Below are 23268 nucleotides of genomic sequence, written 5' to 3' on the forward strand. Positions count from 1 at the left end.
CAGACTGGGCAACACATTAAGACTGCTGTCTATAAACAAAACCAAAACCAACCTAGACTGGGTAGAGATACACCTATATAATCCCAGGACTCTGAAGGCTTGAGGCAGGAGGATCTCAGTTCCAGGTCAGACTCCAATTCAAAAAATAAGTAACTAAAAAAAAAAAAAAACCTGCAGCTCCCTGTTTCACAAAGATCTAGTGTTACATACAAGACAGTCAGACCTCCATGTTCATGGGGTTCACCTTCCTAGATTCAATGGATTCCAAATGGAAAATGCTGAAAAAAGAACAAGGCTGTGCTGAACATACACAGACCCCTTTTGTGTCATTTTTTTTTTCTTAAATGATATAACAACTGTTTGCCCAATACTTTACACCAGGTACTGCCTCTAAAGATGGCTCGAGTATGCAGGAGAATGTGTGAGGTTCCTGTGCAAACCTATGTCCTTTGTGGAAGGGGCTTGGATGCAACAGAGTTCAGTCTCCTCAAGGGTGCTGAAGCCCACCTCCCAGGGACACAGAGGGACTTTTAGAAGCACCTGAATGCTATCTAGAAATGTTCCTTCCAGAAGAGAAGTGAGAATCTTCTGTAATTGGTGCCCCTCCCTTCACCCCCTACAGGGACACAGCACTTCCCAGCAGGATGCAATCAGCTTAAGGTGTGGCCACTGCTTCTACTTCGGGAGCAACAGGTAGTGATGCTCCTGGCACCCAACTACACCCAGCGGGAACCAGGGGCAGCCAGGAAGTAAACAGGGCTTCTTTCCTCAAACCAGCAGCAAAGGCAACACTGAAGCTTGCTGTGGCTACAGCCCTGGCTCCTTCAGGGGCTTTCCCCAAGCTCAGTCAGGCGGAGAAGCTTCCAGATGGCTCAATTACCAAATATGCAGAAGCCAAAGCAAGCAGGTCATTTTTCAAGTCCTGTACTACACAGAGCTGGCAGCTCGGAAGAGTTCTCTCTCCGAGTTTCCTCCTCCTCCTCCTCCTCCTCCTCACCAAAACCAAAGATCTAATGAGAGTCAGCAGTGTTTGCTAACCAACAGCTAAGGGGTCACCAGCTGATTTCACCACCCACCACAGCCAGGCTGCAGTTGTCCGGCTCCACCATAAAGGCTGGTTTTGCATTTTCTCTTTGACCTGAATCTTTTGAGTATTTTCCTAAATTTCTTTCACTTATTATAATTGTTGCCTATTAAACAAGATACAAAGAACTCAAATGCCTCCTGTATTTATTTTCTGGCTGATCTTAGTCTGTCTGTCATAGAATAGCAGTATTCAACAAGTTCATGCAACTCACTACAGTGCATAGTAAGTGTGCAGCTGAGGCGTTCCTGAAAGCCACACCTCAGATGTGTGTATAAACACACACAGATGTACAGTTAGACTCCTTCCAACTTCTCATTTACCAGTGTATATCCTCAAATGCAATGGAATCTCTCCATACTTAAGATGCGATCGGTGGCCGTCTCTACACTCCTCTGACTGTGGGTCATTAGTGAGGGGCTCCTCATACTTGCCCTTAGCAGTTTGACTCGTAGAAGGCTGTCACGGAAAGGGACTATCTCAAGGAGCCTTCTTGCCCACCCTCACGCATTTCTCAGTGGAGCCTGTGAGCTGTTCATCATACCTTAAGCAGCAGATGAACAGCACTGCAAGGCTGGACTGGAAAGAGTTTCAAGGCATTTTCTTTGTCTGTGCATTTGGCTGGTTGAAATTCTTCACAACAGAAGCAGATCTTGCCTTCACCTAAGTCCACCTTAAGGAAAGATGCAGAACACTGATTTTATTATTGCGGAGAGGGGGGAACACCCGACACTTGCTACACCATACAGCACCTATCATACAGGATGTGATGTTGTGTATGGTTCCATGTCAGGCAATGTCAGTATCAGTCAAGATTTATTTTATTTTCAGTTGAGTGTGTGTGTGTGTGTGTGTGTGGTGTGTGTTTGCAATGCCAAAAAAAAAAAAAAAAAGACCGAAAGAGGGCATTGGATCCCTTGAAGCTTAAGTTACAGGAAGTTGTAAGCCACCCAACGTGGGTACTAGGAAATGAACTCATCTCTCCAGCCCCAGAGTTCATTTCTTGTACATGCTACAAGGCCCTAGCAGGCCAACGTGGGGCTCTGTTTGTCATATTCCTTTGGGAACTCAGAGTTGTGAAACATCTACCATCTCGGTGCCGTGGCATGAGTGACATCTAAGACACAGAACACAGCACATGACACTTAAAGCAGGAATGTCAGATAAAATATAGGATACCCAATGTAAGTGTGAATTCAAACAAACAACTGTCTAAAATTAAAGAAGGTCTCAACCATTGCTGGAGGCATGTAGATAGTAACAAAAAAAAAAAGTCATTAGCAGTTCATCTGAAATTCAAACTCAATTGAGTATCCTATAATTTTACTAATCAAAATTAATGTTGCCCGTCACTTTAACTCATAACTTCATGGCCAAAGTGAATCACATGATTGACTTGGATTTCAAGAAGGCAAGAGAATCCCAGTCTACCTCGAGGGTAAGAAACACAGGGTAAATTCTGTAAACAGCAGTCCTGGACCATGTAGAAAGACCTCCCCATGCTCATTCTCAATGCAGGCATAGATTCTTGAGTGAAGTGAAAATTGACGAGTAACCTTGTACATTCTTAATGAGATGCTCTGCAAACTTTTGGCCACGTCCAAATTTTTCTTAAGCAAGCTGAGAAAATATAGAACACCTGGTTTGGGTAAATAAAATCCCAGATGGGAGGACAGAGGCATCTTTCTGCTCTGCAGTCTGAGTGGGTGAGGTTGGCTTTGCTCTCCTTTTTCCAAAAGAGAAGGTTGTAGCTCATTCACTAATTGTTAATTAGGGAGCTCTCCATTCACTAACCACAAACTCTTCAGAAATCTTCAACGACTACACATTCACAGTTTCAGCTCTTAAAGTGGGGGAGGCTATTTATCTTACTAAATGTTCTTAACCTCTAGTTGCAGTATTAATTTTCAGAGTCTTGTGAAAATCAGAAAAAAAAATTGGATCTTCATATTAAAATTGAGTAGGAAATTAAAGGAAAAAAATTCCCACTATTGGATTATGTAACATTTGGGGGAATCCGATATTATAGCTTATTTTCTCTTTTGAGGTAAAAATTACATATTACATATAAATTACACTGGGGTGGGGGGTGCATGAGTTTAATCCCAGCATTTGGGAGGCAGAGGCAGGCAGATCTCTGAGTTCAAGGCCAGCCTGGTCTACAGAGTGAGTTCTAGGACAGCCAGGGCTACAAAGACAAACCCTGTCTCAAAAAAACAAACAAACAAACAAAAAATGACATATATACCCATAGTAAGTATATCATTTGAGGAGTTTCAGCACTTGCTTGCGTAACCCAAGGCTTTCCCAACACCAGCTGTTACCATCATATTGAGAACACCCCTTCACGGCCCTTCTCCGTCAATCTGCCCACTTCCTTTCCAGGGACAAACACCATTCTTTCTTTTTGCTCCTTTAGATTAGTATGACCCCTTCTAGACCTCCTTGGTGCAAGCCTCCAGAGGCCCATATTTCAGAGTTCCCTCTGGTAGTACCTGGTGTCGTTTTCCAAAGGATCCCTTCCTCGCCAGCCCATTTCTTCTGTAAGGTATTTAGTGAAGGAAGATGAAGGCCAGGGAGAGGGGTTTAACAAGGCTCAGTATCCCCCAGACAGCCAAGTACACGGGGGCTTCTGCTGTCTACAGTCTTTAGGGTGAGTCCAATAGACGGCAAGATTGTCCAGATGAGTGTAGCTAATCCCTTTAAACAGGGCTACCTGAAAGTCTAATCATTGCATGGTCATGAATGACAAGTACTGTTTCTGCTTGCCACAAGGAAGTCCTGAGGCTTTGTGCAATTGACAGTCAGCCACAGTGCGTTTCGTGTTCCCTTCCCCGCCCCTGCCAACCGAACATCTACACCTTCATTTTTAATCCCCCCTCTGCTCAGTGTGACTAAAGATTTGTTCCCATTTCTCTTCAAATGCTTTAAGTCATCTCAAAAATACCTTTAAACCTTTCCCCAATTCCAAATGCTAAATTCCACCCTTGACCTCAAAGTCATTACTCGTGGTCATGGTGTTTTATCACAGCAACAGAAACCCTAAAAAGTACCAGTCCCTTTCCGGCTAATAAACTTCATGCCTGACCGACCACCCCTGTGCCTCTCTTATTATATCGGACATAGACTTTCTATTTCACCTGAAGACATTCACCTCATAACAACTGGTCAGCCATTGCTCATCACTATCATTTAAACAAGAAGCTTTAATGCTTGTTTTAAAATTTGTGAAGAATGTGAGAAAGAACAGCAGGTTTTTGTGAGTCCCTGGGGAGCTTTTCTGATTGGGAAGGGTATGGGGTTCACTACAAGGGCTTAGCCTCAGTTTTTCTCGTAATAAGTCAGCCTTATTGGCTTGTATCCTCTTAGTTTCTGTAAGGTAGATTTCAACGGGACAAAATTCCAAGTAAATAAGATTTAATAGTCCACCCCTGTTGCTTTGTATTAAATGAGACATTAATTACTTCTACCCCTTTTTTCAAGGTTTAGATACCCAGACATTCCACTTTGGAGTAACATGCCCAAAGGAACTGACTGCAGAGCTTGGAAGAGACATTTGTGCACTCCTGGGCACATCAGCTTTCTACACAATGGACAAAAGGCGGCAACAACCCAGAGATCCATCCAAGATGACGGACAAAGTGCATCATGGGTACGGACAATGGAGAATTATTCAACCTTTAAGAGGAAGAGATTCTGACACAGACTATACTATGCCTATACCTTGAGGACATCACCCACAAAAAGACAAAAACCATGTCATTCTATTTATATGAACTTCTTTGGAGTATCTGAATTGATAAAATAGAGAATGGAATATTGGCAGCTGGGGAGGGGATGCTGGAGAGCCAGGAAGAGCTCTGGAGACTATTTCACAGCAGTGTGAATGTATGTGACACTACTGAACTGTACATATACAATGGTTAAAATGGGTTGTTTCATGAGCACTTCACCACAATTCATAAAAACTACCTATTTGGATTGTTTTTGTTTGTTTGTTTGTTTGTTTTTTGTTTGTTTCTCTGTTTGTTTTTGTTAGAGACAAGGTCTCTCTACACAGCCCTGGGTAATGCTGGAACTCTCAGAGATCTGCCTACCTCTGCCTCCTGAGTGCTGGGATTGAAGGCGTGTGCCACAATGCTAACTCAATAAAAGCTGTTTTAAGTCAGAAATTCTGTAAATTCACAGCCTCTTGTCCACAAGGATGAGATCCACAAAGTTCTGAAAACCACAAGTTTTGATTACAGCCTCCTGTCCCAGACCCTACTGACATGCTACATTATAGATGGTCTAGGCCTCATATTTCTCTTCCAAAATCTCCAAAATCCTGATACATGCCTGGCCTCCAGAGTTTTCAGATAAAGGATCTTTGACCTGGATTCTGGTAATATCCATCTCTGCTCTTTAGATGCACAGGCACATCGATTGTGGAGACCTGATCCATCTATCCTCTACCTAGCAGCTGCCAGGGTTATACTGGCCACTTGCTACTCTGGCCAAATGACCGACAACTGAGGAAGGTACTTAACAGCAAGCTTCTCCTAGCTTGCTTTTCCCAGTCTGTGCATGTTGTACACCAGTGAGGCAGACAGTCCAGGCTCCGCCCCAAGTGTGGTGACGCTGCAGGGTACTTACCAGGTCACATCTGGGCACACTAGACACAAACTGTGCTCCTTGACAGCCTAGGATGAATCCTGCAAGATTTAAGAGGATGCAAACCACAGAGAGCAGCACGAAAAGATTTACCTGCAACGAGACAGAAGAGGTGCTTAAAAAGAGCAGATGGTTTTGTGTACAGATACGTATTAAGTACATACATTTATGCCAGACATTACCTTTCAGACGGAAGCTTTAAGGAAAAAGTCAAAACTTTAAGAAACAAAGTGAAGACATATTTTAATTTTCTTCATATTTTTAAGTGTTGTGCACTCTCCAATCTTCACAATAATCTCAGGTCCTTATTTTCTTCCTCTTTGTAAATATTTCTTCCTCCTTGATCTCTTATCTGTATCTTACACTAGGCTCCAGCTATTTCCTCCTTGGGCCATTCAGGCTTTGCCTGAGTTTTGCCAGATCAGTAACTGTAGGAGGCAGATAGAGAGCCCCGGGGTCTAAGTTGACCACAGGAAGAACAAGAAGCTGAGTCATTGACACTCAGAAATCACAGTGTACAGATTAAAGTAAGCAGAGAGGCTCTTGCTTCAGTCCAAAACAGTTTAGGTTCTAAAGAATGTGCAAAAATCTTCCATGAACTTTTTTCCAAAGTTAAAAATAGTATCAAACAATTAAGGACTGACCAGAGTCAACCAAAAACGTCCGTATTTGCTTGGTACCAATTAGAGATTAAATGTGTCTTTCAACTTGAGAACTGATTACTAGAAAAAAAATGAGACCTTATCAAACACAAAAGCAAATATAAAACCTCAGAGTCAGTAATTATCAGTATTAAAGCCAGTCATCAATTTAGATAGCTGATAACATCAGAGATGTCTGGCAAACAGGTTTACACATAAACTTCAATATACCAAAAACATCTTCCTTAACTACTGTCCTTATTTCAAGTCAGACCGGCAAGATCCTCAGACCTATTCTGTGAGTTAACAGTTAACATGATGCCACTTTCCCTGGCGGAGATGGGTTTCCTTCTTCCTCTGCAATGGAACTTGGCTTCTTTCCTATTGCCGTTACTCTGCACAAATGCCACTGTCAAATTTTTGTGGGACCTGCTGTTGTGACTGTCACAAGCTGGCGTCCCCACTGATGTGAGCAGCATACGACACCTGCCCTTTGCACTGTATCGTTCATGCCAAGGCTCACGGGGAAAGAAGGATGTGGAACTGGCCAAGGGTGGAGCGCGATCTTCCCACATAGCCAGTTGCTGTCTGAAGAGCTGTAATGTGTCTGCAGTCTTCAGACCCAGCGACACAACGAGTGTGACGACAGGGAAGACTTAAATTTGGCTCTGGAAGATTTCTTTTATTTCAAGATAAGCTACCTTCAGAAGAAAATGTGGTTATGGCCTGTATCCCCATCAGCATAATCACTAATCTTTATCACTAAAAATTAACACCATTGCATAGTAAATGCATGAAGATCCATCACTCCCAACACTGGAGCCCAAAACTCAGCAGAGTCTTCTTAAGCTCATCAAAAAACACAATAAAATCAACAAGTATATCACAGACTAGGAGAAAATACTCTCATGAACATAAAATATTTTACTTAAACATCTCTCTCTATATATATATGTTTGTGTGTGTACACAGGTGCATGTGTATATACATACATGTCTACACATGTAGATGGAAGCCAGAGGACAACCTTGGGTATTTTTCTTCAGGCACTACAGATCTTATTTTTTGAGACAGGGTCTCTGGCTGGAGCTCACTGATTTGTCTAGCTTGACTGGCCAGTGCCCCTCAGGGATCTGCCTGTCTCTACCTCTCCAAAGCTGGAAGTATAGTACAACATCATGCCTAGTTTTTCTACATAGGTTCTGGGGCTTGGACTTGGGTCTCATGCTTACAGTGTGAGCCCTTTACTAGTTGAGTTATCTGTCCAGCTCCACCATAAATATTTTCATGATACATCTGCATGTAAAACATAGAAATAACTACCCACCTCAGTAATGAAGCAACAGCCCAATTAAAGAGTATAGACAAAAGACCTAGGCAAACATTTTACACACACACACACACACACACACAGAGTGGAGGGGGGATTAGAATGCAGAACAGCCAAGAAGCACATGAAAAGGTATTCAACATCATTAGTTATCATGAATGGAAGTTAAGCCATAATGAGACACCACTCCACACCATCATAAATGGTTAAATTTTCAAAGCCAACAATGCCAAGGGTTGCTGAGGATGAGGAGCATTTAGACATTGTTATGTGAACAGAAAATAGCGTCATCACTATAGAATACAGTCAGTTTCTCAAAAACTAAATAGAAATCTCCCATACAGAAGTATCGCAAATAATTCATGAAGATACTTCACCCTCCAGCCTCTACTCCATGAACTTGCACAGGATGACTTCCTCCCATAAAATAGAGCATCCAAGAGGAAGACAAGTAACTCCCCATCAGAGAAACCAATGAACACTCCATCCACCAGGTGACATTGTTTCAGCAGCATGGGACCGCAGCAAGATGGACTGGAAATAGTACTTTGCAACTGTGATCCTCCTCCTTCTCCTCCTCTTCTTCCTTCTTCTCCTCCAGACCCATAATAGCCTCTGTCAAATCCTGAGTACCACATCAGACAATCTCAGTCTTGCAAAAATGCCCAATAAGCATCCCTCCCATCTGTCAATGTCGTCCCAGGGAACAAGGGAACCCCGAGAAGCTGCCTCAGCCAAGAGGAGCCTCAGCGGACCTAACAGTTATGTAATGTTATGTCTCTTGGATGGGATCCCAGACAGAAGCAGACAGATGATTCACCTGGGAATCTGAAGAGTAGGGTCTTTAACTGACCATACAGTATCACTACTGATTCTAGCTTGTGACAAACATATCGTTCTACAGTAAGATGCTAATAACAGGGACAAGTCAGTTTAGAGTCCTCAGAGGACCTCTTCCAGAGGCAGCATGGGGTTCCAGGGAACTACTGGATTATGAGGGACACACAGTTCTCCCAGGTACCTTCAATGTGGACTCCTCTGGCTTTACCCTGTGATGGTGTGACCTCCACGACCTGCATCTTCACCCTGACTTTCACTGATGTTGCACCACCACCAACAAACACTAGGAAAACATCAGCTGTCAGTGACACATGTTAGTGTCACAGAAGCCACCCAGCAACACCCAGGAAGGGGAAATTTTTTTTATGCTTCTTATATTTTAATCATTTTCTCCTTAAAAACTATCACTGCAGGTGATGTGAGTTTCTCTTTACAGAATTCTGAAATGTGGGGCCAGGATCCAGTGCAAAATTGCAAGACTCACTTGTTCTGTCTGTTAAATGGTTCTGTGTCCTTACCAATCTCAAGGAATTAATGTGTTATACAAGTTTTCCTATTTTAAAGCCCTTTAAAAAATACTATACACACACTTTTACTACTAAGAATAAAGGGAAGGAAAGCTGGGCATAGTGGTGCATGCCTTTAATCCCAGTACTTGGGAGGCAGAGCCAGGTGGATCTCTGTGAGTTCAAGGCCAATCTACTCTCTATAGAAATTCCAGACCAGCCAGGGCTACATAGAGAGACCTTGTCTTGAAAAAAATAAATGAATAAAAAGAATAAAGGCCATTCCTGCTTTGGAGGAGGCAGCTTGTTATAACAAAGTAAGTTTTACAAGAATGTCCCAGGGCCTGGTACCAGCTTTTCACTCTTTAGTCTGAGCTCCCCTTCCCACCCTCCCTGCCCTGTCCATTTGAGGGAACGTGCTCTGAGGACCGCATTAGCGGACTTCTTTGCCATTGGCCTCTAGTTCAGTTCAGTCATGGAGAAGTCGTGACCAAGACCACGAGGAGAAAAGCGAGGGAGGCTGTGGAACTAGTCATCTGGCTCCTTCTTTACATCTCCGACCAGCTGGGCCCTCAGGGAGAGCCATGGGCCCTCTCTGAGGTCCTGCCCAGGATGTTGTCTTTCAGGTGCTGACCATAGCTCACCACCACCCCACCCCCCGCCACCCAGGTTGAGAAAACAGGAACAGTATGCTCCCCCAGAGCATGCCTGAGTGCTTGGAACAGTCCCTTTCTTGACCTCATGCCTTATTCTAATTCTGCCATGTGTCTTGTGCTGGGAGCCTGATACAACGTCTCTACAAAGTCTGCCCGTATTTAACCCAGGCTTTGTACTCTTTGAGCTCAGACCTTTGCCCTCAAGTGAGACTTCAACTGTCCAGTGCCACAAACTGGGCCCGTGAATTCACAGATGCAGATTCCACTCTGAAGAACCAGGAAGTCAGGGTGGTAAGAAAAATGTCTGTCCACAACTTTCATCTTAGATGGTGATCTTTAGGGAGAGCCAAAATATCACATGAGATCCTTAAGAATAAGAAATGCAACCCCAAATCCAGAGAGAGGGAGTCCTCCTAGGGGGAGTCTTTCATGTATGCTTACTAATGTGAGCTGTATTTTATGATTGTTTATATTAAATGCTTTTACCAAAAAGGTATTATTGTTTTGATTTGACCTTATAAATTAACCTAAACTCAGATCTCTTGCAACTGAGATGCCATTTTAATCCAGGTCTTAATTAAGTGGCCCCCCAATAGGATACTGGCGGACCCTGAGAGGACCCAGAAGCATGGCTGTGGGTTTGCCTATTCCTTCTAGCTGACTGTTTTCCATAATCCTAACACATAGCATCATTAAATACTCATGCCCACCATAGTTTGGTATTGTTGAATGTCTCTAAATTTAATTCCAGAAATAGACAGATCTTGCCCTCCTGCCTAAGGAATTTTATACTGATCATACTTCCCTACTACTCCAAGCTCAAAAAGGCCTTAAACTTCCTGTGTGTATCCAAGTGATAACTAGCTCCAGGAACTACAGGAAAGCATCAGCTTAAAATGATTACGTTTTTAAAAGTGAATTTAGACATTTTATTTTCATTCTATGTGTTTGAGTGTTTGCCTGCATGTGTATATGTGCACTATGTGTGTGCAGTGTCCACAGAGGCCAGAAGAGGGCATCAGATCTCCTGGAACTGAAGTTACAGCTGCCATGTTAGGAATGGGAAACCAACCCTGGTCCCCTGCAAAAGCAGCAAGTGCTCTTAACTGCTAAGCTCTCTCTCTGTGCCTCCCCCAAACTAACTTTAACATGGTGAGGTGAGGGTATTTTAGCATATTAGTTACTGAAAAAAACTAAAAACAGTATTAAAGTGAAATCTTTAAATGCAGAAATTTAAAAGACAGAAAACAGGAAAATCACAAAGCTTTGGAAGGTAGAATTTACTCAAGGGTCCTAAGGAACTGGATTGTAACACCACCAACAGGGAGAGAATAAACACAACAAGATTTACTCATCAGAATGCCCAAATACTCAGAAATGGGCAGCTATCAGATCCCTTTGGAAATGAAAGAAAGTTTATAATTAAAACAAGTTGAGTCTATTGAAGAAGCCATTACAAACTAAAACAAGCATGGTGGAACATTAATCAGCCTTTAAACACAGCTATGACTCAGTAATTCCACAAGGAGTCTCCAATAGAGTGAAGCCCAGCAATGATCATTAACAAGTCACTGATACATGTGACAATATGGATGATCTCAGAAACATCCAACTAAGTGAAAACATACATGCTTCCATATATGTAAAGTTCTAGAAAATGAAAAACTAAGGAAGAAAGGGAGAGAGGTAGAAAGTGAGGGGAAAAAAGAATAATAGGCAGATAATATTGTATAAACCCCAGTAACCAATCAGCTAGCATTGATCAGGTAGTCAAGTATTTCCCATGATATCTGAAAAGTCCTATCACCAGAAAAGAAACTCTAAGCAGTCCATTTGTACCTGTGAGCCTAAAACCAAGCCTGACATGAAGCATGTGCTCAGTAAAAATGATCACCTAGTTAACTGATTATTTCCCAAATGTTCCCATTGGTTACTGGTTTTCTTAACAGGTAAGCTAGTAAAAAGGGAAATACATGTGACTGAGACAAAAAGTATTTGAAAGGAGAACTGTTACAGTGTTCAGAAAAACCACAAAGCACCAAGAACAAGTCTGAGTATGTGGCTTCCTTATGTAGATGCAGGTCCATTCCAAAGACACACATCTGATGAATCAGAGGGCGGAAGAACTTCAAGGACCCAGTGTGGGATCATCAGTTCAAGGACTTCTCCTTGTGACTATTTGCTTCACATTTTTAAACCTAAAAGACAAGCTATTCAAGTTGTCCAAATGTCATCAATGAAATCCATATTACAGAAGACAGTAGACAATGAGTGTTTACTGGTAACAGTGTGAGTCACCACTGCGGGAGTACTTTGTCTCCAGAATGCAACCTGAGCAAGGTCAAGCCTAGAGATTTAACAGCCAGCTACAGGAAAGGGCACAGAAGAACACGGCAAACCCATCATGAAATATAGCATAACTCAAATAGACAAAAAATACAGTTTCTTCATCAGATAAAAACAAGAGAAAGAGAGGGTTATAGATGGCAGCGAATGTGCAGAAACACCAGCCAGATGCAACACAAGGATGCTGCTTGGCTCCAGTTGAAATGAAGTAATTAAGAAAATGATACACAAGGCTGAGACTATATGTTTGGCGAAACTCAATAAAGTATCTGTCTGTTGTAAATATATCCTAAACTGTTTAAAGATGAAATGGAACTGCTGGGCTTTACTTCAAAGCCACGCAGAGGCCAAGGAGAAGGGAAGTCATTAGGAGTCTCCATGACATCATTTTGGACAAGTGTTGGTTAATGTAGCTGGACTATACATGGGGCTTACTAGGTTTCTCTCCACTTGAAGTATCTTTGAAAGCTTCCATAACAAAAGAAGAGAATGAGAGACAAGAGAAAGTGGGCTCAGCAGGTAAAAGAGAGGGGCAAATGTAACCTGAGACCTGAGTTGGATTCCTAACCATGTAAAAAACCAGATGTGGTGGTATAAACTACATATGTAATCTCCGTGTTCCTATGAGATGGGACACAGAGGCAGGAAAATCACCTAGAAAGCCCATGGGCAGATAACCTGGAATAAAGCAGTAGAAACAAGAGAGATCCTCCTTCAACAAAGTGGAATGTGAGGATCTGTAGGAGGACAGGCCCATAGGGTCAAGGAAATTGGCTCAGACCAATTGCCAAGGCATGCACATAATTACTCCTTATGAGCCAACCTAGAGTCTGCCTGAGGACCTAGCAACAGTCACTGTCAGAGTTCCTGATCAATGTCACAGTTCCTGATCATGCCCAGCCAATGAGGGATGACCACACAGACCGGGTGCTGGGATGAGGTTATATAAGGCCTTCCCTGTTACTGAATAAGTGAGTTCGTTATTTGCCTTCAATGGACTCCCAGTGTCTGTGCTGTTGATGCCACGCCTTCTCACCCCCTCCCCTAAGGGAGCCCTTAGGATCCATCAACAAGGATCAGCTCCAGAAGGCTGTTCTCTGACCTCCACATGTGCACCACGGAGTGTGAAAAAAACTCATGGAATGCACATGCATACAGGCATGCAAACTTTTTCAAAAGAAGTTACTTTTTAAAATAAATGTATACGATGTCTCTTTTTAGTTATTTTAGAAGTATGTACTTTATTATCTTATATGTATGAGTATGTTGCCTGCATGTGAGTATGTAGCATGTGCTTGCCTGCTGCCCTCAGAGGTCAGAATAGGAGATGCCCTGGAACTAGAGCTACAGACACCATGTGGTTCTGGGACTAGAACCCAGATCCTCTGCAGAGCAACAAGTATTTCAGTTCTCCAGGCCCCAGATGATATCATCTTGGCACAACCATATCTGAATGGAATGGCAGAAATCATAAAGCCAGCACAGCTACTTGACAAAAATCCAGCAAAGCTGAGACCCATGATGGCTGCCATGCCACCTTTGGTTTTCATCTCCACCTGTTACATACTTTGGGGCACTTTTAATATTTGTACAATTTGGGGATATTGGATTGATGGAAAATTTCTTATGAATCATTTATGCCTTCTCCCAGGAATGCTGCTTCTAAGCTTCCTAGACATACTATTACCCCCACCTTTGGAGAGATATTATTATCTACTTGAAGATCTTCCTTATACCTTGGAGGTTGTGACAAATAAAGAGGTCCCTTAACTTACACAGGAACAAGATATTCAAAACAAAGTAAACTCAAAAAGGTCAACAAGATTCGGTGGGCTAGAGGAGTTGGCCACAGTTCATATTACAAGCCTCCTCCCACTGTACACTCAGACAATTACGTGGCATAAAACTCTGCCCTACACGGAGACATAATGATGAGCAAAATGTGGAGTGGAAAGATGATAAAAGTATGAGGTGTCAGGACCTCCCTCTCTTAGAAGTTAGCTCATGTAGAGCTACTATAATGTCATATGATCAAGGAACAATAGAATGCCAGGATTAGACATGTAGACAAATTCTATAAAGATGTAAATGTAAACACTGTATTATTCCAGAATTTGAATAATAACTGCAGCAGCTTTATTCTGAGGATTTTTTCTGGGCACTCTGACCACTAAGAGTGAATAATACACTGCTTAAGACATGGCAAAATGCTCAGGGTGGCTTGAAGATTTGTTTTGGTCTAGTGTCCTTGAAGCAACCAAAGCTACCAGCCTGAGAACAGACTGTCATATGCCTCTAAATTCTCAAAAATTGGATTATGGGGTTAATGAGCAAGAATGATAACTCTGTTTATCATGTTTATCAGTGATGTCAAAACTTGAGGGAAAATGATTGGAAATGATAACTCTGTTTTGTCATAGTTTATTAATGATGACTAAAAGATGAGCAAAAGGAAGTGAAACACATGTCCAAAAACCAAAAATGATATGATCTATGTTTTAGAACATCATGAATGTATCCCTGCTTACTAAATTCTGTATAAATAAAGAAACACTGTGGCTACTAGTCAGTCAGGCTGCAAGATTCTCCCGACCACCATGGCCTGGCTCACTTCCTTCCCTGCTGTCTCCTTACACCCTCTGCAGGACCCATCCATGTCGGGGATGGCTTCCGGCATCATCTTTTATTGATTGTCTTAGTTTGGGTTACTATTACTGTACTGAAACACCATGACCAGTGCAACTTAGGGAGGAAAGGGTTTATGTGGCTTACACTTCCAGACCACTGTTCATCATCAAAAGAAGTCAGGACAGGAATTCACAGAGGGCAGAAACCTGGAGGCAGGAGCTGGTATAGGGGCCATGGAAAATAAAAATAGTAAACACTACCAATCAAAGTGGGGTTGTGCTGCTTTTACATACCATGACGAAACACTTGGCACAAGCTGGTGGGGGTTATAAGGCTGAGTTCAGAGGTGATAGTCTATAGTCCACGGCTCTGCTGATTCTGAGCCAACAGTGAGACAGAATAGTATGGCTGCAGAAGCATGTGATGGAGGCTACTCATGTCACAGCAGATAAGAGCCAGGAGAGAAGGAATGGTACAAGGCACGTCCTCTAAAGACAACCCCCCATCCCCATGAATTGCTTCTAAAGTTTCCAGAACCTCTCTTCACTAAGGAGCCAAACCTCCAGGTACAAGCCATTTTAAGAAGTGCCTCATATCCAGATCATATTACCCATAATAGCCCAAAGTAGGAAAGTCCATGAATCAATGAAGAAGTAAAATATATTATAACCATACAATGGAATATTATTCAGCAATAAAAAGAAAAAAGTACAGACACCTGTTAGAGCAGATAAACCTTGAAAATGTTATGCTAAAAAGTTGCCAAGTGGAAGCTGACAGTCAAAACCAATCTTGTATGATGTGATTATATCAACCTGAAATATCCATAGTAAGCAAATCTAGAGACAGAGAGAGGATCAGTGGTTCCATAGGACTGAAGGTACAACAGGGGAATGGGAAGAGACTTCTAAAAGGCCCAGGGTCTCTTTACAGGGGTGACAGCAAATGACGGCAGTGACATTTGCTCATGCCTGCACAAACCACTTGTGTCCTTCAGACAAGGAAAAATTTCTGTATGTCAACTATAGCATAGTGAATCCACACTCACAAAAAAGAATAAGGAACAGGCACATAATATCTGAGGTGAGCTGTTTTGTTTTGTTCACACAGGAAAGCAAAGGATCATGAGGAACATGTAGGGAAACAGAACGCTATATACATCCAAGCTGGGGTGGTTTGAATGAGAAATGTCCCCCACAGGCTCGGGTATTTGAACGCCTCATCTCTGTTTGGTGGTGTCATCTACAGAAATGGTAATCTTTGGGAAGCACAGCCCTGCTGGGGGAAGCATCTCCCATAGAGCGGGCTTTGGGAGTGCATCGGCTGAGTACACTTGCAGTTCACCCTTCATGTCTGTGATTAAAGATGTGCTCCCTCAGCTGCTTGGCACTGCTGCCATGCCTCCCTGCCATGATGGACTCCTCTCCTTCTGGAACTGTAAGCCAACAGAAACTCTGTTCCTTAAGTTGCCTTTGGTCGTGGTGTTTTAACGGAGCCAAAGAAAAGTGACGGACAGAAAAGTCATGGTCCAAAACAGAAGCCACTGAAAATATGACATCTACTGAGTAAAGAACAGACAAGAATATGAATGTGTGTTTGGCTCGGCTGCTGCAAACACTACTCCCCTGAGTGACCTGAGATTGCATCTCCTGCTCTCTGCTCGTCATGCTCCTGGTCACAGGGAACAATGCGCACAAGCAGGACCTGAGAGAAACAGGTCACCTGTCCTTTTCCAGTGTTGGCGGAGGCTGCTCCATGGGCTTTCCCGCCTCTCATCTGTTTAGATGAAATTCAAGGCCAGGCCCTTGACTTTTCTCCCAGTGTAAGATCAAAAATGTGCGCTGATCGCTTCAAGCCATAATTAAAATTCAGTCCTTAACATGCCCATGTTTGTGTCCCAGTGAAAGCTCGGAGTTTCATTTGAATTTTGGCTTTCCTCCTCAGCACTAGGCTCATTACTGTGAGAAATAAGCATGGCTGCATGGGAAGGGCCAGGAGCAATTGCCATGTCCCACTTCCTAAGTTCTGTGTCTGCTTCTCTCAGTCTGCTGTGACTGCTAATGTCTCACTATTAATCACAATAACGATCATCATCCATCTTAGCATGTCTGGGGACTCTCCACCCATGAAGCCCCCACTGGCTCCTGAGACACCTATTGCTGAGCCACAGTCCTTGTCCTGGCATCTGAAGTACAAGCCCAGCCTCTTTCTCCTGTGATCTCCCGACTCTTTCAGGGCCCTCACTCCAGGTCAACACTCTCCTGCAGGTCCAGCCAGCCAGCTACAAGCATTTGCTAGAGTCTGGGCTGTGAATACACAGCTGTTTACCAACTGAGGCCATAGGGCTTTCCAACCAGCCTTTTTAGGCACAACGCTGGCATAGCCAAACACCAAGGGACCCATATCAGGTCTCCAAGTACTTATCTCTAAGTACCCCTTGGGCGGGGTGGGACTCATAATGCCACCACAATCCAGTAACTTTCTCCAAAACATTTGTCTCTTTATGCTCTAATCTATTTATAGGCCCAGGGTTTGGGGGAGGCAGGGGGCAGAGATCAGCTAATGACTGCAAAATGGGTTTTCAATAACAGCCTTGCAAGCCCTGCTTAGATCATCTAAGAGACTCTAGGATGTGAGAACAACTGGAATCTCTCCTAAAGGTGAATGTGAAGCAAAGAATCTGCTCCTAGCTCCCCCAGACAGTACCCTTCACATCGTGCACATGCTACAAACGCCGTGGATAGATCTCTGCCATAGAAATGGTGTACAGGCAAGATCTGGATAACATAACAGACTTGAAAAGCAAAATGTCGCCGGGCGTTGGTGGTGCACGCCTTTAATCCCAGCACTCGGGAGGCAGAGCCAGGCGGATCTCTGTGAGTTCGAGGCCAGCCTGGGCTACCAAGTGAGCTCCAGGAAAGGCGCAAAGCTACACAGAGAAACCCTGTCTCGAAAAACCAAAAAAAAAAAAGAAAAAAGAAAAAAAGAAAAGCAAAATGTCAGTATATGACAGTATAATGATAACAATGTTCTTATCAATAACTGGGGGGTGGAAGGGAGAAAGGAAGGGGAAATGGCTAATTTCTTCTATAAAAGACACAGTCAAAAGATACTATGCAAAGCTAAGGAACTACATAAGACACAGAAGCCTGCAATACAATTTAATATTAGAAAGTCACCAGCAGAGGAAATGAAAACTATTTTAGACAGAGGGAGAGGAGGGACTGTGGATGAGCACAAGGCAACCTGAGTTGACAATGGTTAACTGAGGGGCACATCACCAGATCCAAGTGCTAGAAGAAATATAGAGTCCTGGCTTTTACTTTTGAAAAGAGTAAGAAGGCTAACAAGCTCTTCTTTTGATAAACAAAAGTGGATTTTTCCTCTTATATTTGTTACTCTTCTTACTGTGTGTAAGTAAGTGTGTCTTAGTTTGATTTCTATTGCTGTGATAAAGACCGCCACCAAAAGCAACTTGGGGCAGCAAGGGTTTATTTGGCTTCCATGTTCCTGATCACTGTCCACCACTGAGGGAAGCTGAGACACTCCAGCAGGTAGACTAGCTGCAGATCTTCACCTCTCCTCTAAGTCCAATCCCCCAGTCTCATCCCCATAGCTGGGACCACCTGCTGCAGCCCCCCTTCACTCTCTGACCCCATTCCCAGGGAATAAACAGATCCTGGTGGAACATCTCGCCTTCTCCCTCCCGTGAACCCACTCAGGCCTCTCTTCTCCTAGCCCACTCCCATTTCTAAGTGTCAGCTCCCAATGCATAGAAACACATTTTACCTGGAAGCCTTAGCAGCCACACCTACCAGGATCCCAGCAGAATTTTCTACTAGGCAACACATAGCCACCACACTCTTCTAAGAACCAGAAAGGGCAATGGAAACCAAGAAAACAAACAGCCACTAGACAGGACTTGATATCAGCACCTAGAATTACAATTTCCCCAGACCCAGATGCCTAGATGTCAGTGTGAAAGCATAATCAATAATAGCCAGGACAATATGTCTCCAGAAAAGGCCAGTAACTCTACTACAGCAGGCCCTGAGTATCGAAACATAGTTGAATCACAAGAAAAAAAAAACCTTAAAATGGCCTTTATGAATGTGATACAGTTCCTTAAGGAGGAAACGAATAAGTCCCTTAAAGAAATCTATGAAAATGTAAATGAACACTGAAAGGAAATGAATAAAACAATTCAAGACCAGAAAGGGAAAGCAAAAACCACATGATGGTCTCATTAGAAGTAGAAAAGACTTTTGACAAAAATCCAACACCCCTTCATGATAAAGGTTTTAGAGAGATCAGAGATACAAGGAACATATCTAAATATAATAGAAGTAACACACAGCAAGCCGACAGCCAACATCAAATTAAATGGAGAGAAACTCAAAGCAATTCCACTAAAATCAGGGATAAGACAAGGTTGTCCACTCTCTTCATATCTATTTAATATAGTTCTTGAAATCTTAGCTAGAGCAATAAGACAACTGAAAAAGATCGGGGGATACAAATTGGAAAGAAGAAATCAAAGTATCTTTATTTGCAGATGATATAATAGTATACATAAGTGACCCTAAAAATTCTACCAGGAAAATCCTACAGCTGATAAACACTTTCAGTAAAGTAGCTGGATACAAAATTAAGTCAAAAAATAAGTAGCCCTCCTATATACAAATAACAAATGGTCTGAGAACGAAATCAGGAAAACAACAACTTTAACAATAGCCTCAAATAATATAAAGTATCTTGGGGAAACTCTAAACAAACAAGTAAAAGACCTGTATGATTAAAAACTAGAGGACACTGAAGAAGATATCAAAAGATAGAAAGATCTCCCATGCTCATAGATCAGTGGGATTAAGGCAGTAAAAATGGTCATCCTACCAAAAGCAATCTACAGATTCAGTGCAATCCCCATCAAAATTCCAACACAATCTTTCACAGATCTTGAAAGGACAATCTTTGGATTCATATGGAAACACACACAAACACACACACACACACACACACACAAAAAAAAAAAAAAAAAAAAAAACAGGATAGCTAAAAAAAATCCTGAACAATAAAAGAGCTGCTGAAGGTACTACCATCCCTGATTTAAAGTTGTACTACAGAGCTATAGTAATTTAAAAAAAAAAAAAAGCATGGTATTGGCACAAAAACAGAGACATTGATTACTAGAATTGAATTGAAGACCCAGACATAAATCCACACACCTATGGACACCTGATTTTTTACTTTAAAAAAAAAGCCAAAAATACACACTGGAAAAAAAAAAAAAAAAAAAAAAATCTTCAACAAATGGTGTTGGTCCAACTGGACAGCTGCATGTAAAAGAATCCAAATAGATCCACACTTCCCAATCTATACAAAACTCAACTCCAGATGGATCAAAGTCCTCAACATAAAACCAAACACACTGAATCTGATAGAAGAGAAAGTGAGGAATAGCCTTGAACTGATTGACACAGGCAAAGACTTTCTGAACAGAACACCATTGGCATTAGGCACTAAGATCAACAATTCATAACTAGGACCTCATAAAACCAAAAAGCAAGCTGGGTGGTAGTGGTGCATGCCTTTAATCCTAGTACTTGGGAGGCAGAGGTAGGCAGAGATCTATGAGATCAAGGCCGCTTGGTCTACTGTTGTGGATATCGCTCTGTATAAATAAAATGCTGATTGGCCAGTAGTCAGGCAGGAAGTATAGGTAGGAAAAGCAGAGAAGAGAATTCTGGGAACAGGAAGGCTGAAGCAGGGAGACGCTGCCAGCGGCCGCCATGAGTACTAACATGTAAGATACTGGTAAGCCACGAGCCATGTGGCAAGGTCTAGATATACAGAAATGGGTTAATTTAAGATGTAAGAACTAGATAGCTAGAAGCCTGAGCCATTAGGCCAAGCAGTTTAAATAATATAAGCGTCTGTGTGTTTATTTTTTAACTGGGCTGTCGGACTGCTGGGGCTTAGCGGGAGCTGGAGAGAAAAACTCTAGCTACAGTCTACAGAGCAGTTCCAGGACAGCCAGGGCTGCAGAGAGAAATCCTGTCTTGAAAAACTAACAGACATGGGAAAGGACACCATCATTGTGACAAAGTGATAGACAACAGAATGAAAAGATTTTGACCAGCTACACATCCAATAAAGGGCTAATATCCAAAATATATACAGAACTCCAAAAACTAGATATCAAGAAAACAATTAAAAAATAGGGTAAAACCAGGGATAGTGACACTGCTGGAAGTTCTTTTATTGTACAGGATTGTTTTAGCTGTCCTGCGTTTTTTGTTTTTCCATATGAAGTTGAGCATTGTTCTTTCAAGGTCTATAAAGAATTGTGTTGGGATTTTAATGAGGATACATTGAATCCGTAGATTGTTTTTGGTAGGATGGCCATTTTTACTATGCTAATCCTACTGATCCATGAGCATGGGAGATCTTTCCAGCTTCTGATATCTTATTTATGGCTCTTGTGAAGGGTGTTGTTTTCCTGATTTCTTTCTCTGCCTGTTTTTATCGTTTATGCATAAGAGGGCTAATGGGTTTGTTTGTTTGTTTTTTAGTTAATCTTGTATCCAGCCACCTCTCTGAAGGTGTTTATCAGCTGTAAGAATTCCCTGGTAGAATTTTTGGGGACACTTACATATACTGTCATATCATCTGCAAATAGTGAAAGTTTGACTTCTTTTCCAGTTTATATCCCCTTGATCTCCTTTTGTTGCCTTATTGTTCTAGCTAAGACTTCAAGTACTGTATTGAATAGATATGGGGATAGTGGACAGCCTTGTCTTGTTCCTGATTTCAGTGTAATTGCTTTGAGTTTCTCTCCATTTAATTTGATGTTGGCTGCTGGTTTGCTGTGTATTGCTTTTATTATGTTTAGATATGTCCCTTGTATGTCTGATCTCTCTAAAACCTTTATCATGAAGGAGTGTTGGATTTTGTCAAAGGCTTTTTCAGCATCTAATGAGATGATCATATAATTATTTTCTTTCAGTTTGTTTATATGGCGGATTACATTGACAGATTTTTGTATGTTGAACTATCCCTGCATCTCTGGGATGAAGCCTACTTCATCATGTTGGATGATCTTTTTGATGTGTTCTTGGATTCCTTGATTTGGTTTTGAGTATTTTATTGAGTATTGTTGCATCAATGTTCATGAGGGAAACTGGTCTGTAATTCTCTTTCTTTGTTGAGTTTTTGTGTGGTTTGGGTAGCAGAGTGACTGTGATCTCATAAAAAGAAATTGGCAATGTTCCTCCTATTTCTATTTTGTGGAACAATTTGAGAAACATTGGTATTAGCTCTTCTTTGAAAGTCTGGTAGAATTCTGTGCTGAAATCATCTGGCCCTGGGCTATTTTTGGTTGGAAGACTTTTAATGACTGCTTCTTGTAACACAAATTGCTAAACAGTTTTATTAATAAAAAAAAAAAAACCAGAGCCAGATATTGGGATGAAAGCTGAAAGACAGAGAAGACAGAAGAGACAGAAGAAGAGAGACAGAAGAAGCCACAGCCATCTTCACCTCGCCAACTCCTCAGACTGGAAGCCTCTGAGTCCTCACCCTAACGGATCTCAGCTGAACTGCTGTAGCCACCAGCTTACCTCGATGAGATCCTCAGTCTAAAGACAGTGAGTTCCTGTTTCCTCAGCCTTACAGACCCTTTTCTGTCCTGACCTATTACCTCCTGCTCCCCTACAGTTTTTCCTGCCCATGGGAACTGTGGCAGGAGTGGGGAGGATAAGTAAGGGGAGCAGGCAGATGGTGGGAGTGCCAGCCAATGACTGGTCCAGCTTCAAACGCATACCACGAGAATGAGCCCACCCCACCAACACTGCCTGCAGCGCCAGGACCCAGAGGCTGGATGGCCCAGAGACCTAGGATAAAATTAAACAGAATTAGAAAAAAAAATGTCAGAGTAATGATGCTTAATGATATTCTGCTATACTCATGGATTGGTGACTTCCCCAATTATCATCAGAGAGGCTTCATCCAGCAACTGATGGAAACAGATGCAGACTCACAGCCAAGCTTTGGGCCAAGCTCGGGGAATCCTGAAGAGAGGGAGGAAGACAAGCCTAGGCAGGTCAAGAATATCACAAAGGAACTCACAGAAATAACTAACCTGGGCTCAAGAGCTCACAGAGCCTGGTCAGACAGCCAGGGAGCCTGCAAGGGACCAGCCTAGGCCCTCCATATGTGTGACAGTTGTGTAGCTTGGCCTACTTATGGAACTCCTAGTGGTGGGAGCAGGGGCTGGCCCTAATGCTTTGACTAGCTTCCAGGAACCTATTCCTCATCCTGGATTGCCTTGCCCAACCTTAAAACAATGGGAGGAGATTAGTCATACCTTAACTTTATGCTTTGTTGAAATCCACAGAAGGCTTGCCCTTTTCTGAACAGAAACAGAGGAGGAGTGGATTGGGGGAAGGGAATGAGAGGAGAGAAGGGAGGGGAAACTGAGGTCAGCATATAAAATAAATGAATAAATTTAATTAATAAAAAAAATGTGGTAAAGATCTTCACAGAATTCTCAAATAGGAAACTCTAATGGCTGAGAAACACTTAA

The 23268-nt window shown here is 42.4% G+C and overlaps 1 protein-coding gene across 1 annotated transcript in view; it reads right to left on the reverse strand.

Annotated features, from left to right (window-relative positions):
* Nucleotides 1-23268, reverse strand: part of Fam189a2 (family with sequence similarity 189 member A2) — a 62804-nt gene that overhangs the window by 15649 nt on the left and 23887 nt on the right. The window contains 2 exon segments of the mRNA XM_028894038.2: nucleotides 1629-1757; nucleotides 5720-5830. Coding sequence (XP_028749871.1) covers nucleotides 1629-1757; nucleotides 5720-5830 — 240 coding nt within the window.

The sequence above is a fragment of the Peromyscus leucopus genome, chromosome 1, assembly GCF_004664715.2.
Source record: "Peromyscus leucopus breed LL Stock chromosome 1, UCI_PerLeu_2.1, whole genome shotgun sequence".
Taxonomy (NCBI): Eukaryota; Metazoa; Chordata; class Mammalia; order Rodentia; family Cricetidae; genus Peromyscus; species Peromyscus leucopus.